The sequence below is a fragment of the Natator depressus genome, chromosome 3 (genome assembly GCF_965152275.1).
Source record: "Natator depressus isolate rNatDep1 chromosome 3, rNatDep2.hap1, whole genome shotgun sequence".
Taxonomy (NCBI): Eukaryota; Metazoa; Chordata; order Testudines; family Cheloniidae; genus Natator; species Natator depressus.
Window position 1 is genome coordinate 8,604,408 of NC_134236.1, and position 17,553 is coordinate 8,621,960.

The window sequence follows — 17,553 nt, forward strand, 5'->3', positions numbered from 1 at the left end:
CCTGCAGCTCCTATGGACTAGTGGGAGCAATGAATGCTCAGTACCTCTGAAAATTAGACCTGCCCCATCCACCTCCAACTGCAAGAGAGGGAAAATCCACACGCTGCATAGCACAGTCATCAGAAAGCAGTACAACGTTAGCTGTCATCTCGATTTCTTTGTTTTTATCTCTTGTAAATTCAGTCAACAAAGCTACACATTTTCCACACACCAGCATAATTTTAGAAAAATGGAAAAAAATAATAAATCAAATAAAAAGCGGTGATATTAAGAGCGATCGCAGCTAAAGGAAGAAAACAAATTTACACAAGAGATCAGAGCTATGTACAGTGACAGGTTTGAGGGGGAAAAAAATAAGCTATCTCCCATCAGAGAGTTGAATTTTCATTATTTTTATTCTTATTTTAAATAGTTTAAGCTACCTCAGCTGTTAAGCACAATCAAAGCAGAAAAAACCAACTGCTTAATTTTATTTAATATTTAATTAATCAGAAAATTTTTATCTACAATTGACAGAACCCTCCCCCCTCCTCCCCATCCTTCCCCCTAAAAATTATTGCAGCTTTTCCCCCCAAACTGTTCTTTTTTTTTCGTCTTTTTATTATTGTTTTCCCCCGATGTAATATACACATTGTGGCCTCTCTCGCTAGGAGGCTTTAAACACCAGCATAAAACATGGGGAAAATGGTGGGTCAAAATACTCTCTGTTTTTCTTTAAAACTGACAAACTCACGATTGCTAGAAAAAGCTGATTGTACGCACAAGCGGACTGGGGCAGAAGGGAGAAAAGGTGTTTGGGTTTTTTAAGCATGAATAAAAACAGCCTTTCTGAAAGAAGTCTGGTGTCAATTCCCCACCTTCCCACTGGGCTGAGACACGAATCAGTGACAGATCCAGCTGAAACTGAGATGATCGTCCTCCTTCCGAAGCAGTCTCTTTCAACTCGCTTCTTCCTCCATCCCCTTCCCCACTTCCCCGAGAAACCTTCGTCTGGAGTAAGATGCCAGCAACTGATTACAAAAATAAGAATCATCTGTAATTTTGGCTCAAGAAACCGACTGTCCTGCCTTGTCGCTTTGCCAACATCCAACGCCTTTTACAAAAACAAACAAACAAAAACCACCCGAAGGACAAAAAGAAAATAACAACCCCAAAACAAAAAAAAACTTTTGCTCCAAACACTACGAGCTGAAGAATGGCTGCAGTTTGAGATATCAAAAATCTCAGAAAAATATATAATATATATATATATTTATATATCTCTGTATGTCTTATTATTTAAATTTCACATTCCTTTAAAAGCAGTTATTCAGTCAGTAGCTGCTGAAGGAGGCTCTTCTGCTGGGCCTGTGGGGTCTGAGGACCTGTCGTGCTTTTCTGCGAGCCCATTGGACCAGGCTGGTTCAGGTAAGGGTCTCCGCCTACCAGATTCACTGTACACTGCACGTCAGCAAACACCTGAACCTGTTGTACCTGCTGGGACACAAAAGACAAGAGAGATTTTTAGAGGGAAAAAGGAACAGGCCCCTTGGCTTATGGACTGGGTACTACGTGAAGTGGAAACTCACTAGAGAATTCCTCTAGTCTGTAGTCACCACAGAGAAGAACTCTTCTGTCTTCTTTTCCTATAAAAAGAAAACTACTGCACTCATTTGGATCAGAGCTCTGAAAGATTCACATGTTTTTAATTAAAAAAAAATAAAAATTGGCATTCCCATGTCTCCAGCTGCCGGCCAGCCATCACTCTGTGCTGAGAGCCACCTTGTCCGTGACACCTGCTCTGAGGGGAGCACAGTATTAAAGGCTGGAAACCAATCTCTCTCCTGTTTTAATACTGCTGAACCCCTTCAATTGCAGCCAAACAGACCAGAGGCACAAGGTAGAATGCTTATGCTATGCTGCTGAATAGGGTACACCATGGCATCCCACTCGCTGCAAGGGAATATCAAAGGGACAATACCAAGGTAGAGTTAGGTCTAAAATTGAAGTGTCACAGAACCTAAAGGTAGAACACATTTTCCTTCTTTATTTATTCCAGTAAAAATAGGATTTGTTTTGTTTGAGTGTTAACATTTCCCTACAGTCTTTGCAAATCAAACACTGCAGTATCCTGCTAATGCATAAGAGCCACAAAGTGAAACTGACCAGGAAATTAAAAGTGTGAAATTGATTAGTTGATTTTCATTGTCCAAACTGAGCAAAATGAAAAAATAAAAACCAAACAGCATCAGTGGTGACAGGTACAATTGATTTGTAATACTTAATAGGTTATTAATAACACACAAGGAGGCACATCACTTTTATTTTGTTTTAAGTATGTATTTACTACCCATTTTGAACACGGTAACCAGCCCAGTGGCAAAAATCTACTCACCCACCCTCTTTAAGGATAATGCTACTGAGAAATGTATACTGTTTGATGCTCTTTTATAAGCCCATCAAAAGCCCAAAATTCCTTGCCCTGGGCAAGCACAGGACTGAACACAAGAGCAGCACAGGAGGTGCAGTTAGAGTTCACCAGCAAACGGGGGAACAAAGAGAACTTCATATTGAAGCAGATCATGTCATCTCTAAACAGACTGGTAGAATGCTGGCTCTTTCCAGACTGCTGGCCAGGTGCATGCTCTGGGCTGAAACTGGCCATAGTGCAAGGCAGAGTGGCAATACTTGGCCCAAGATACTCAAAAGTTGCTAGTTATTTTGGGTTTTCAACTTGAGACACCTTAAAAGGGCCTGATTTGCAGAAAGTGCTGAGCCCCTTTCTCTGAACAGAATGAATGGGTCAACTGTAATCGAGCTCAGACAACTCCCAACGTGGCACTGACATATTATGAAGGGGCTCATGATCACCACATTGTGTCACGGAGACGAGGATTCTGACTGCGAATGTTCCCATTAACATCGTTCTACGAGCAAGTCCTGCCCTTCAAAAGCAGAAACGTCTCTCGTTTGTCATTGTACCTGGGGCCAGCCTCAGAGCCGATAAGGATTTTAGCGACTCCCATCTCTCCAATGTCCAGTTACTTTTCTAGCTCAGCTCACTGCGCTGACTGCGCTCCCCACACTGCTGGGGACACTTACCCTTCCTGCCAGAGCAACGAGCTTTGATCCATGCCGGCTTAAATCAGAGTAGGAGAATAAAGCAAGATTTCTGAGGCAGGTCGTTGTCATCGAATGCAGATTCCAGCTCTACACTATACAGAAAATAGAAGACCCTACTGGGCTGAGCCCTGCAATTTATTCTCTGCCACTACAGAAACCATCCCGGAAGCCAAAGCCGCTGATACAAGTGCAAGAAGTTTACAGTTACTGAGGTGACCAACCCACACGCCAAACATCTCTTTGTACCTCAGATGGGTCTGTGCTTAGCAGTTTCTTACTGACCTGCGCCCCGTCTGCTTCTGTTTTCAAACGGTCAGTGGAGGAAAGTTGGTTGCAGTAAAGGCCGGTGGGTCTCAGTGCTGGGTCATTTACCTGTCAAAGCAAGGTCAAGGCTCAGTGATGGTTCACCTGCTTTTCAGAGGATTCTCTATCCTCTCCCCAGTGCCCCATCCTTCAGTGTCAACTCTGCAGAAAGTGAGGGATCCCAGGAGAGCTACAGCGCCGGGTTGTGTATGTTGTGCCTACATGCTGGCATGCTCTACGTGACAGGCTGGCGTGGCCTCGGGGAAGCAGCTGAGTGGGACACTGTTGGACTAAGCCTGTTTATTACAGCGTTCTCTTGCTTTTCCTCAAAAAGGCAAACAACAGAACTTCTGAGCCAAGGAGAGATTTAGAAATGCTGGGCTCCTTTTCCCCATCACTTCCCCCCTGACCTTTTCCCACCACCTCCCCCCACGCTACAGCATCTGCCATTTTAACCTTCTAGGGGTGCAGGAAGCACAGTTCATTCTCCTCTCCCAGCTTTAACCATGCTATGGATACAGTGGTGAGAGAAGCGTGGATCCCAGGGCCGGGCTGCAGACCTGGTTCTGGTGCTGGCCGAGTGTGAGCAGCACTCCTGACTCTGCAGGCAGTGTTGGGAGCAGCTCACTCCCTGCTGCAAGTTGCCATTTAGTGTTTTAATTAGAGCAATACAACCAAGTGGCTGGCTGGGACCCCCTGAGCTCCTTCCATCAAGCCCAGCCTCTCAGAGCCCCAGCTGTACGAGATGGCTCACTCCATTTGCTGAAGCAGAATGAAGCCATGGAGGGGCGGCAATCCTTGTTTGCTTCACTGACCACACTCTGGACTAAGATTATCCAAGTGAGTTCCCTCGGAGGAGAGCTCCCTTGTGCCCCCCACTTGGGCTGCCGGTGGTTCCCTACAGCATCATCTCTCCGAGGAGCGTGCAGCTCCAGTGAACGGACCAGAGGGGCAGAACAAATGGCTCAGCCTTCACATTGCTTCCAGACTGAAGCGTCAGATGACACCAGGGACTAATCCTGTGTTAGCCAGGACATGATGACCTAAATCTGGCCTCTGAAGCAGGGCCTGAGTCAGTGTGTCTTCAAACCAGTCTCCCTCGATTCCCAGCTCGCTCTACAGCAAATGCACAATGAGGGCTGGTTTCCAAACTGTTTACTGCAGCCATAACGAGCAGTTCAGAAAGCCCCCGTGACTGAATCCCTTCAGAACAGGCTGGGAGAGGTCAGCTGTTGGAGGCATGGCTCAGAGAAGCTTTAAGTGCAGACAGACAAACGCTCACAGATGAAACTAATTAAAAGGGATGCTGCCAAGAGCAATATAGCACAGATCCCTCTCGTCACGCAACGGATCCCAAAGGTGCTTTACCACATTCTTGAGTCACAAACCCAAACAGCTAGAGCCCCTTCTGGACCTGAAAGATCTCATGTCTGGCCTTGGAAACAGAGAGAGAATCTCCCTCAGACTGAGTGGTTACTAAAGGGGCCTACTACTTGCTACAAAAACATTGGACAAGACTGTACTTTGGCCCTTGCTGCAGGCATGAGGGCACGGGCAAGCAGTTTCCCTTGCCACTTGCACGCCCCCACCACAACAGCAGTGTGGGTGGGGATTGCTCACTCCTCGGTCCTCCATCAAGCAAGTTACTGGGAAAGACCTGGGGAGGAGGTGGAGCCACTACTCAGCACTGGTGAAGCCTCAACTGGAGTACAGCGTCCACTTCTGGGTACCATTCTTTAAGAAAGATGTGGACAAACTGGAGTGAATCCAGAGGAGAGCAATACAAATGATCAAAGGTTTAGAAAACCTGGCCTATGAGGAAAGGTTACAAAAACGGGGCCTGTTTAGTCTTGAGAAAAGAAACCTGAGGAGGGGACATGATCACAGTCTTCACACACATGAACGGCTGTTATAAAGAGGACAGGAATCAACTGTTCTCCATGGCCACTGAAGGCAGGACAAGAAGTAATGGGCTTAATCTGCAGCAAGGGATATTTAGATCAGATATTAGGAAAAGCTTTCTAATGCTAAGGGGAGTTAAGCTCTGGAATGGGCTTCCAAGGGAGGTTGTGGAATCCCCATCATTGGAGGTTTCTAAGAACAGATGGGACGAACACTTGTCAGGGATGGTATAGGGTTACTTGGTCTGGCCACAGTTCAGGGGGCTGGACTAGATGACTTCTTAAGGTCCCTTTCGACCCCATGTTTCTAGGATTCTAGAACGCCTCCCATCACTAGAGGAAGCAATCTCCACCATCCTTACAGATGATGCAAAGTGAGCAGCTGCATTCACCAAACATCCTGGAAGAGACTGTACCTCTGGAGGCAGAATCTCTCCCAGTGCTCTCTCAGGGCTGGAGCAGCTCCACACTGCCTCTGAGCAGGACCCAGTGCAAACTGCACCAACTAGCCCTCTGTGTGCACAGCTGAGTAGTGAATCAGCTTGTTCTCTGCCACCCTCACTACTCTGCACACACACTGAAGGGATGGTTTCCTGAAATGAGTTCCTAGGGGCATGAGTGCTATAGCTAACTGCAGCCAGGAGACCTCTCTGACCATTTCGGAGTGTAACAACAGGAGATCCATATCTGCCTGGCTTCAAGCGGATGCATGTGCACATGTATCTGTCTGTGTTCACTTTTATACCATCCTCTGTGACTGAAGGTTGTTGCAGAAGATGGCTGTAGAGGAAAAGGGTGTAATCAGGGGTCATGCTACTGACTTCAGTCCGAGAAGTGTCAGCTGGCCCTGGGACTGAATTTGATCCAAAGGTTCTAGAAAGAACGTTGCATTTCCATGGTACTGAACTGATTACTACACCAGTTACTTACTGGTTATTAACAGTGGGGATCCTGCTTTAGAAAAAGTTTTACAATGGGAGTTTTACCAATCCAGCCCTACCGCCTGGTGACTTCCTGGGTGTGCCTAAATATGAACAAATCTGCCTCATCTTCCCATGAAATGTCAAGTTCTCCTTAATTAGCAGTAAGGAATCCTCAGCGCACACTCGGGCTACAGGAACCGTTAGCAGCTGGGAACTCTCAGTGCAGCCACCATTATCTTTACAGAGTTGAATGCACGCCCATCGGTTCCTGGTGAGCTGATGTAACTATCTCATAATTTGACTAATCCGGTGCCTGTTGCACCAGGCTTCAAAACACAGCGAAGCTTACAACTGTGGGTGCCAGTGAAGCAACAGGGGCCTCTGCCTGCTTCCCTCCAGCCCTTTGCTCCACTGTCAAACACCTAACTGTACTGCTGGAAATAGGTCCCTGCCTCTCAAGCACAGGAAGGAGATAACCTAAAGGTAAACATCCCAGAGAAAAGGGAGATCACCAGGGAGATTTTGTAAGTCTGCACAAAAGCACCAAATGACTCATGAGCCAGGATTTCCAGGCACCCAGCATGCTAGACAATAGGCGGCAGAGGTAGGGGTATGCATGATGCAGAGTGGAGAGGAGTTAGAGCAGCAAGCATCTGGCATGCAAAAACCCTGGAACACAAAGCTTAAACGCAATAAATCCATTAGCTCCTTGGCTCAGGGAGTTCGGCAATTCCCAGGGAGAGCACCACAAAGTTAGCGTGGGATACATGTGCCTCACCAATGGAGAAAGCTACAGAAACAAATTCACCTAACAAGGGCAGAGACCTGTTAAGAGAAACCCCCACCCCCAGTGAAACTGGCTGATGGTCAGTGGAGTGGCGTCATCGCTGTTTGTGCTCCTGGGAGTGCCTGGTGAACGAGAACGCTGCAGCACTGACCTGCTCAGAGCACATGGAGTTCATCCCGGGCATTTGCAGTGAGCTCATCTGCATTTGTCCAGTCATTGGATTCATGTTCTGGACGTTTGTGTTTCCTCCAGCCATGGACACGGTGATGCTCATGTTGTTGTACATTCCCTGCTGCGCAGGTGTGGGCTGGTTCTGCCCAGCTTGGCTGAATACACTGTTAACCCAGACAAAAAAACAGAGAGGGATTACACAGAATCAGGAGTTCAGAGAGGCCAGGGCTCTGTTTCCAGTTGTAACATGGAGAGTGAGAGTTCGACCCAGGGAGTGTTCTCCAGAGGAATGGGATTCCTAGCACACAGATATGGGACTAACCCCCCCCATCTCTACATAGGTGCCAGATGCCAGGAGAATTGTCGGTTGCTAGATGCTCACAGGTGCAATAACCCACACCTCCAGCAACAGGCATCCTTGCAGAAGTGGAACCACAGAGATGTCTGTAACAGAGAAGGAAGGGGAGGGTGTGTATGGGGGAATGGATCTGGAGTGATAAAGGCTGTTTTAAAAAGAGCTGATGCAATGTTTGCAGCTGACAGATCTCTGTGGCTTATTTTCCCCTGGGGAGGAATTTCATGACTTCCTGCTTCTATCTACTGAAGAAAATACCACCCTTCTGGAAATGTCCTACAGAATTTAACATAGAATGACCCTTTCCCCAAGAATGTTTAAACCAACCTACAGAATTCTATAGCAGGGATAACATTAAACTCCATCAGCTGCTTTAAAAGTTCTCTAGAAAGGATCTCATTCTCTTAAGAGCAGTGTCTATAAAATCTCACTTAGTTTCTAAAGAACCTCATTGCTTTCTTCCCTTTAAATCCCACAAGTAAAAGGGCCAAATTCTGCTCTCAGAGGTGTGATGAAGTCACTGGGAGTTGCAAGTACTTTCCTGCAAATGGAACCCTAAAAATACAGCTGTACATTTACAAAAGTCCAAATGGAAAGCATCATGGTGTGATGATTTGAAAGCTCGGTCTGGGCGACTTATGAATTCTGGTTGATATGGGTGGAGTTATCACAAAATTGCTGCATCATGGAAAGCCTAGGTCTGTGGGTCCACTCACTGTGGCTTACAAGGCTGGATGCCTGTCTCTGCCAGAACAGGGACACTAGACAATAGGTTAAGAGCTATCAGCACCTGAATAGGTCTTACCTGGGGAGAAAAAAAGAGTAACTGCATCTTAGGGGAAAGCACCTCTCTCCACCTTCCCTCTGCCAGGGTTGGCATTTGGAACAGCAGAAAATCCCCAAATGCTAAACAAAGACACCACAGACACTGGGTGGGCCAGGGGAAGACCCACAGAGAGACACTTAGGATGTTTGGGAGGCGGCTGGGCAGCCAAGGTCAGAGAAGACTCCACGTTTCAGCCCATAAACCATGCACTGGAACAGAAGGATGCTGGTTGGCCCCTGGCCCCAGCCCAAAGAATGCACTGGAGTAGTGAGGAAACTGAGGCCGGAAAATACATGTAGGATATATTATTTTGTACAGATCTGTGTATTTCCTGGGTTATTAAGTAAAGAGCAAAAATGCTGTAAAACTCCGGGCACAGTGTCTCTGTGTGTTCTATCCTACGTGTACCACATGACCTCGTGGAGAGAGAAACCAGAAGGCTCACACCTTTGGTGAGATTTTTGGGAGAGAGTGTGCTTAAGCTACTGGGATATCTTGGGGGTCAGTGCTTGACCTGTGGGCCCAAGAAAGATGGGCTGGGCTGGAGCTCCCTTTCCTTGAAGGGATAACAGAGAGTTGATGCCCAGGAAATGTGCCAGAGAGGCCAAGAGAAGAAACAGGTCTGCAGCCTGCTGAGACCCAGGGAAGCTTGAAACACGTGAAGGGGTCCGTGTTTGGATCCCCTCACAACACTCTGGTGGGCCACCAGCAGGGAGGGCCCGACCAGACCTGTGTCTGGTAATCCATGGACATTAGTAACCTGTGTAAGTATCATATAGGATACAAGAAAAACACTTCAGCCAATCACCAGCCAGAAAAATCTAACATCCTTCTTTCACCAAGGATGGTGATGCTGTCAAAAGGTGTCCAGTCGCATCACTCCTCATCCCCAAAGAGCCCGACTCATGGTCTCGCTGCCTATGCTCCAGCCCAGTGAGGCCCAGATTCAGCTAAGTTCTCAATGTCATTGACTTTGATGAAATGGAAGCACCCGCTTAAGGGCTCTAGGGAATCGAAGAGCCCCCCTCTCCTCATTCAACTGCCTCCTTAATGCTGCTGCTGCTAACACTAAGTGGCTGGAGAGCAGCAGTTCCCGGACTTGTTACTAAGGCACCCCGCCAGCCACATTTTGTCTTTTTCGTTGTTGTTGTTTTTTGAGACCCACCATTAGATACATATACCCTTACCCCTGGCATCACCCAGAATGGGCTGGAGAGCGAGCCCGCCCTGCATTCACCTCACAGCAGCGGCTCCTGTCCCGTGGCGCTGGGCCTCGTTCCCAACTCTGGGTGTTGCAACGGGGCCACAACAGCACTCAGGTTTGGCCTGCCTGCCCCTCGGTCATGGCCAAACCTGAGTGGCACTGCAACACCATGCCCCAGGTCATACCAGCACTCACTTGGATTTGTCCCGGAGGAGTGACCAGGCCAAACCTAAGTGGCACTGTGACCATGTGTGCCATGTCGTAATGTTTGGAGTAGGGAGCCAGGCCCAACCCTGCAGGACAGGAGCTGCTGCTGGCGGGTGAGTGTGGGGCAGGCTCACTCTCCAGCCCTACCCAGAAACCTCTCCTCCACACTGGGGTGGGGGAAGTCTATAGTTGCCTAGGGCCCTGCGAACCACTGGTGGGTCAGGACTGACCATTTGAGAAACAGGTCTATATAGCATTTACGCACACAGCTCATGGAAAATCTGTCAGCAATGACCCCTACAGAAAGGGGGGAAGGAAACAGCATGATGCTTGGGCTGGACCTTCATCCAGAGCATCATGGACCTGATCCAAAGCCCATCCAAGTCAGCGGGAGACTTTCCATTGACTTCAGTGCGTGTTAGATTAGAGACTAACCAATTTATTTGAGCATAAGCTTTCGTGAGCTACAGCTCACTTTCTAGGTAGACTCCTCCTGAAGTTCGAAACAGCAGACTGGACTTCTACATAGAGTGCTTCCACCAACGTGCACGGGCTGAAATTGTGGAAAAGCAGCATCACTTGCCCCATAACCTCAACCGTGCGGAACACAATGCCATCCACAGCCTCAGAAACAATTCTGACATCATAATCAAAAAGGCTGACAAAGGAGGTGCTGTTGTCATCATGAATAGGTCGGAATATGAACAAGAGGCTGCTCGGCAGCTCTCCAACACCACTTTCTACAAGCCATTACCCTCTGATCCCACTGAGAGTTACCAAAAGAAACTACAGCATTTGCTCAAGAAACTCCCTGAAAAAGCACCAGATCAAATCTGCACAGACACACCCCTGGAACCCCGACCTGGGATATTCTATCTACTACCCAAGATCCATAAACCTGGAAATCCTGGGCACCCTATCATCTCAGGCATTGGCACCCTGACAGCAGGATTGTCTGGCTATGTAGACTCCCTCCTCAGGCCCTATGCTACCAGCACTCCCAGCTACCTTCGAGACACCACTGACTTCCTGAGGAAACTACAATCCATCGGTGATCTTCCTGATAACACCATCCTGGCCACTATGGATGTAGAAGCCCTCTACACCAACATTCCACACAAAGATGGACTACAAGCCATCAAGAACACTATCCCCGATAATGTCACGGCTAACCTGATGGCTGAACTTTGTGACTTTGTCCTTACCCATAACTATTTTACATTTGGGGACAATGTATACCTTCAGATCAGCGGCACTGCTATGGGTACCTGCATGGCCCCACAGTATGCCAACATTTTTATGGCTGACTTAGAAGAACGCTTCCTCAGCTCTCGTCCCCTAACGCCCCTATTCTACTTGCGCTATATTGATGACATCTTCATCATCTGGACCCATGGAAAAGAAGCCCTTGAGGAATTCCACCATGATTTCAACAATTTCCATCCCAACATCAACCTCAGCCTGGTCCAGTCCACACAAGAGATCCACTTCCTGAACACTACAGTGCTAATAAACGATGGTCACATAAACACCACCCTATACCGGAAACCTACTGACCGCTATTCCTACCTACATGCCTCCAAGCTTTCACCCTGACCACACCACACGATCCATCGTCTACAGCCAAGCTCTGCGATACAACCGCATTTGCTCCAACCCCTCAGACAGAGACAAACACCTACAAGATCTCTATCAAGCATTCTTACAACTACAATACCCACCTGCGGAAGTGAAGAAACAGATTCATACAGCCAGAAGAGTACCCAGAAGTCTCCTACTACAGGACAGGCCTAACAAAGAAAATAACAGAACGCCACTAGCCGTCACCTTCAGCCCCCAACTAAAGCCCCTCCAACGCATTATTAAGGATCTACAACCTATCCTGAAGGATGACCCAACACTCTCACAAATCTTGGGAGACAGGCCAGTCCTTGCCTACAGACAGCCCCCCAACCTGAAGCAAATACTCACCAGCAACCACATACCACACAACAGAACCACTAACCCAGGAACCTATCCTTGCAACAAAGCCCGTTGCCAACTGTGCCCACATATCTATTCAGGGGACACCATCACAGGGCCTAATAACATCAGCCACACTATCAGAGGCTCGTTCACCTGCACATCTACCAATGTGATATATGCCATCATGTGCCAGCAATGCCCCTCTGCCATGTACATTGGTCAAACTGGACAGTTTCTACGTAAAAGAATAAATGGACACAAATCAGATGTCAAGAATTATAACATTCATAAACCAGTCGGAGAACACTTCAATCTCTCTGGTCACGCGATTACAGACATGAAAGTTGTGATATTACAACAAAAAAACTTCATATCCAGACTCCAGCGAGAAACTGTTGAATTGGAATTCATTTGCAAATTTGATACAATTAACTTAGGCTTGAATAGAGACTGGGAGTGGCTAAGTCATTATGCAAGGTAACCTATTTCCCCTTGTTTTTTCCTACCTCCCCCCCCCCCCCCCCCCGAGGTTCTTGTTAAACCCTGGATTTGTGCTGGAAATGGCCCACCTTGATTATCATACACGCTGTAAGGAGAGTGGTCACTTTAGATAAGCTATTACCAGCAGGAGAGTGGGTTTGTGTGGGGGGGCGGGAGAAAACCTGGATTTGTGCTGGAAATGGCCCAACTTGATTATCATACACATTGTAAGGAGAGTGATCACTTTAGATAAGCTATTACCAGCAGGAGAGTGGGGTGGGAGGAGGTATTTTTTCATGCTGTGTGTGTATATAAAAAGATCTTCTACACTTTCCACAGTATGCATCCGATGAAGTGAGCTGTAGCTCACGAAAGCTTATGCTCAAATAAATTGGTTAGTCTCTAAGGTGCCACAAGTACTCCTTTTCTTTTTGCGAATACAGACTAACACGGCTGTTACTCTGAAACCTTAGATTAGATTGTGTCTTTCTACCCTCCCCAGACACCAATCCTTAGCTCTATAGTCTGTGGAAGACCCAGGAGGCAGCTCAGCTCTTGCAAGAGGAGAGAGACTACAATAATAAAATGCCCTGCTCTGGTTGCTGTCTAACAGCCATAATCTGTATTGCTTTGCAGCACTCCAACAAACAGCCTCTGAGATTGATTAAATGCCCAAGTGCGGCTGAGCACCGTAATCAATCTGGGCAGCCGTTTATTGCTTCATATATAACAAAGAGATTGAGATTATCCCCTAATTGGAGCAACTGCACTGGAGCCATTCTGCACTGTATTAGCCTGAAACCAAATCAATGAAGCGATTCTTCTGGCTTGGTCAAATTACTGAGCAAATGAAACGAGAAGACAGGCTTGTTTGGAATTCATGGTGGAAAACACAAAAACCATCCGTGACCTTCTAGTTCCATGGACTCCCAGGGTACGTCTGGGTTCCGTCTGCCAACTCGCTCTAACCTCTTACCAAAACACACTTCTCACCCAACACCCACAAAAATCAGCCAACAAGTAGAACTGTCAACCATTGTCCCTCCAGATCTTTTTCTGACAGATTAAAGAGCCCTTTCGCATCAGGCACTTCTTGGGGCGGTACCGTATTTACAGACTGGGATTAAGCTGCCTCTTCTCTTCCTCTTCAACCAGCTAAACAGATCGAGCTCCTTTAGTCTTTCACTGCAAGGCAAGTTTTCCAGCCCTCGAATCATTTGTACGGCTCTTCTCTGAGCCCTCTTCAATTTCTCAACCTCCTTTTTAAAGTAGTCACACCAGAAGTGGATACAATGTTCCAGCAGAGATCTCCCCGGTTGCATCCCGAGGTAACATCCCCTCTCTAATCCTGCTCAGTATCCCTGTGAATTGTACCCCTTGATCCCACTCCCTCTCTACTGCTGGTCTTGTTGGGTCATGTCTGAGATTTAGAATGTTGCTCTCTGGAGCAGGGATCACATCTTCCAACGTCTTGTGCTGCTGTAAAATAATAAACAGCAGCAATATGAATACTACATTTGTAATGGGGTACTGGGCCTTGGGGTGCACAGGCCCATCCCACTACGGTTCTTGGGCCCTTTAAGAGCAGGGATTCTGGGAAATGCAAGTCCACAGGACACACTGAGAACCCAGAGGCCATATGGCCAGGGAACTGTCTAAGGGATAGCCTGAGCTCTAGAGAAGGGAGATGAGGGCTGAAGGCTGCTAAGAGTGTTTTGAGTTGCCTGCTCTGTTTAAGAATAAAGCGAGCCCTGAAATAAAGGACATGAAGTGATTTGTTGGAGTTTGTATGTTCCCTGGCATGCATAAACAGGGCAATCTTGAGTAGGAGTAGCGAGGTTATTTTACCTCTGTACTTGGCCCTGGTGCAACTGCTGCTGGAATCCTGTGTCCCGTTCTGGTGCCCACAATTCAAGAAGGATGTTGATAAATTGGAGAGGGGTCAGAGAAGAGCCACGAGAATGATTAAAGGATTAGAAAATGTGCCTTATAGAGACAGACTCAAGGAGCTCAATCTACTTATCTTAATAAGCAAAGTTAAGAGGTGACTTGATTACAATCTATAAATATCTATATGGGGAGCAAATATTTAATAATGACAGGTTTCAGAGTAGCAGCTGTGTTAGTTTGTATTCGCAAAAAGGAAAGGAGGACTTGTGGCACCTTAGAGACTAACAAATTCATTTGAGCATAAGCTTTCGTGAACTACAGCTCACTTCATCGGATACATTCAGTGGAAAAAAAAAATGCATCCGATGAAGTGAGCTGTAGCTCACGAAAGCTTATGCTCAAATAAATTTGTTAGTCTCTAAGGTGCCACAAGTCCTCCTTTTATTTAATAATGGTTTCTTCAATTTAGCAGAGAAAGGTGTAACATAATCCAATGGCTGGAAGTTGAAGCTAGACAAATTCAGATGGCAAATAAGGCACAATTTTTTTAACAGTGAGTGTAATTAACCATTGGATCAATTTACCAAGAGTTGTAGTGACAATTTTTAAATCCAGATGGGATGTTTTTCTAAAAGCTCTGCACTCGGAATTACTGTGGGGAAGTTCTCTGTCCTGTGGGATAAAGTGGGTCAGACCAGATAATCACAATGATTCCGGCCTTGGAATCTATGAATCCATGAATTTATTTTTAGTTTCACCATTGAAACCCATTTAGTTTCAACACTGTAACCCATTAACCACAAAAGCTAGTGTCTGAGCCACAGCCAACACAAAACACAGCAGTTTAAAAAACCCGAAAGATGGTTCATTCTGATGCTGAAATCTACCTTCTGGAGGATCCCGCTAGCAACCAAAAACCCCAGAGCAGGTGAGAATCCAGTAGGACACATCCTCCTTTCCATCCGTGTGATGGGGAGGGCTACTCCCAGCACTACGTTCAGGGTTGAGTCCTGCATGGCCTTCGAGGAACATACAGCAAGAGCAAGACACATGGAAAAAGTCCTACCTGGTCTCTGCTATCTCAGTTCATCAGCTCTGAGCGGTGAACATAAGAATGGCCATACTGGGTCAGACCAAAAGTCCATCTAGCCCAGTATCCGGTCTTCTGACAGTGGCCAATGCCAGGTGCCCCAGAGGGAATGAACAGAACAGAGAATCATCAAGTGATCCATTTGTTCCCATTCCCAGCTTCTGGCAAACAGAGGCTAGGGACACCATCCCTGCCGATCCTGGCTAAGAGCCATGGATGGACCTATCCTCCATGAACTTATCTGGTTCTTTTTTTAACCCTGTTATAGCCTTGGCCTTCACAACATCCTCTGGCAAGAAGTTCCACAGGTTGACTGTACGTTATGTGAGGAAGTGCTTCCTTTTGTTTGTTTTAAACCTGCTGCCTGTTAATTTCATTTGGTGACCCCGAGTTCTTGTGTAATGAGAAGTCTGAAGTGTCCAGTTGGTATGAGGTGCTGTCACTATCAAAGTCTTTGGTGGGAGAGGCAAGGTTGATGGGAGCCTGGGGCATTGTGTTTCCTGAAGGCAATGGAGGGAGATGGATGATACCTCCCTCCCCACAGCAACTCCCTACCCCACCCCACCCCCCACCATGAGTACTTAAGCTCTTTTATGTAACACAGAGCATCATCGAGCTGCAGTACAGGCATTAGCCGACCCTACTGCAGACTGTATGCAGGTCAGACCATACAAGACAGAGTTCCTGTTGGTCCTCGCAGGTTTTTATGTTGCCTTCTCAATCAGAGTTTGTGTTATTCTAGACTCAGAACCATGACCAGCCAAAACCAAAACAGGACATTTCGTAATTTACAGGCACTTCTAGGGGGCTTGCCACTGCAATATCTGAAGTGCATCAGGAAAATAGGACAGAGAAGGGAAAACCGCACATTTAAACACTGTAGTGAAACATGGTCATGTTCCCCATGTGTTTTATAGCATGACCTCCTCTTGCCTGTGTGATCAGAGAGAAACTTGTTATAACCATCTTTTAGCCTGGTTATCCACCCATGGTTCATGGAGGAATTTCTGTCCACATGGGCAAGAACACCACAAGGCAGATGGGCCACAACCACGCTTCCAAACTGTGTTTAGAAATGGTTATTTCTGTAGTGTAGATGGGGGAAAGAAGCTATGAGAAATATACCCTACACCAGGCACAAATCCACTGATTCACAGACTACGTCTACCTGGGGATTTGCACAGTTCAGCAACTGGTGGCCAGTAGTCAGTACAACTAAAGTGCAGGTGAGCAAGCTAAGCCACGATTGGAGTTTAACTCTGTTTCAAGTAGGGGGAAGCAGAACTGGTGTGTATCCTGGCTTTCCCTGTCTACACTTGGGGTTTGCACTGGCACAGCTATGTCAACTGCTCCTACCAATGGCCGAATGGCTAGAAGAGACACAGCCACAGAAAACAAATGTCCTGTTCAAACACCTGATTCTGTTACCCAGTGGCTGGCCACCTAGCCAGTCTAAAACATTCTGATCACATAAGGTGCCCAATGCCTTGCTAGCCAAGCACCATTAGTGCATAATGGCAAACCTCTACTGGATTAAAAAATGTCCAATTCCAAGATGTAATAAAAACCAGGGAATATAAAAAGCCACTCAATGAGGAACAGACCTTGCTTTCTTCCTCAGAACTTCTAGGAATCCTAAAATACAGTTTAGAAGCACAGGGACTCTAGAAATTAGAAACACAGCTGACAACAAAGGCACTGCAGAGAAACCTAGTGGGACAAAGTTCAAACAGCCTTGAAGACAAAAATAACTCCCACAGAAACACGGGCAACTGCTTTGCAGACTAGAGCTCCCTTCCACGGCATGCATGGTACTGTGGGAGTCTTGGAAATATTTGCCCCAGTTTATACTGTACCAAGCGTTTATCCAGTCTGATACGTCTGGCTGAGGATAGGGCATGAAAAACAATGGTGACAAGAAAGGACAGTATTAAAGTCGTCCTAGCTGGACTACGGTTTTGCTCAGAAATGAAGAAAAGGCCTAGTCTGTACAGTACGAGGCACAGTGCAGTACTTCACTCTAATTCCCCTCCTGAGTCTGACCCATCCCTTTTCCTGTTCTAGAGACTGACACAACTTTCCATCCAAGGGCAAGTCAGAACAATACTGCACTGAACAAAGCAGCCCCTGCACCAGAATTAGCACAAGTACTGTGTGCTGGAGCTGTTAGTCCAGTGAAAGGACAGCCCCTTCCAAAGGGATATGGCCAAGTTGCAAAGTCAATGCATACACTAGCAGCTTTTCACCTGGGGAGATCTGCGGCCAAAGCCTTGCTAAGACAATAGGAATAGGAGCTGATGATTTCTTACACTAGTCAACTTTTGTCATGGATTGGCCAATCTCTGCTCA

General features: G+C 46.8%; 1 protein-coding gene across 7 annotated transcripts in view; it reads right to left on the bottom strand.

Annotated features, from left to right (window-relative positions):
* Positions 1–547: 547 nt before the first annotated feature.
* NCOA1 (nuclear receptor coactivator 1) overlaps positions 548–17,553 on the bottom strand; it is a 345,055-nt gene continuing 328,049 nt past the window's right edge. For 4 of the 7 annotated variants that reach the window (XM_074947374.1, XM_074947370.1, XM_074947372.1 and 1 more), the window contains 3 exons: positions 7,168–7,351; positions 3,385–3,474; positions 548–1,476 (listed from right to left, as the gene is read on the bottom strand). In XM_074947374.1, the coding sequence (XP_074803475.1) occupies positions 1,306–1,476; positions 3,385–3,474; positions 7,168–7,351 (445 nt within the window). In that variant the 3' untranslated portion in view covers positions 548–1,305. Of the gene's footprint in view, positions 1,477–1,568; positions 1,626–3,384; positions 3,475–7,167; positions 7,352–17,553 lie in introns of all 7 variants that reach the window. The other 3 variants (XM_074947375.1, XM_074947376.1, XM_074947373.1) reach the window with 3 other exon arrangements.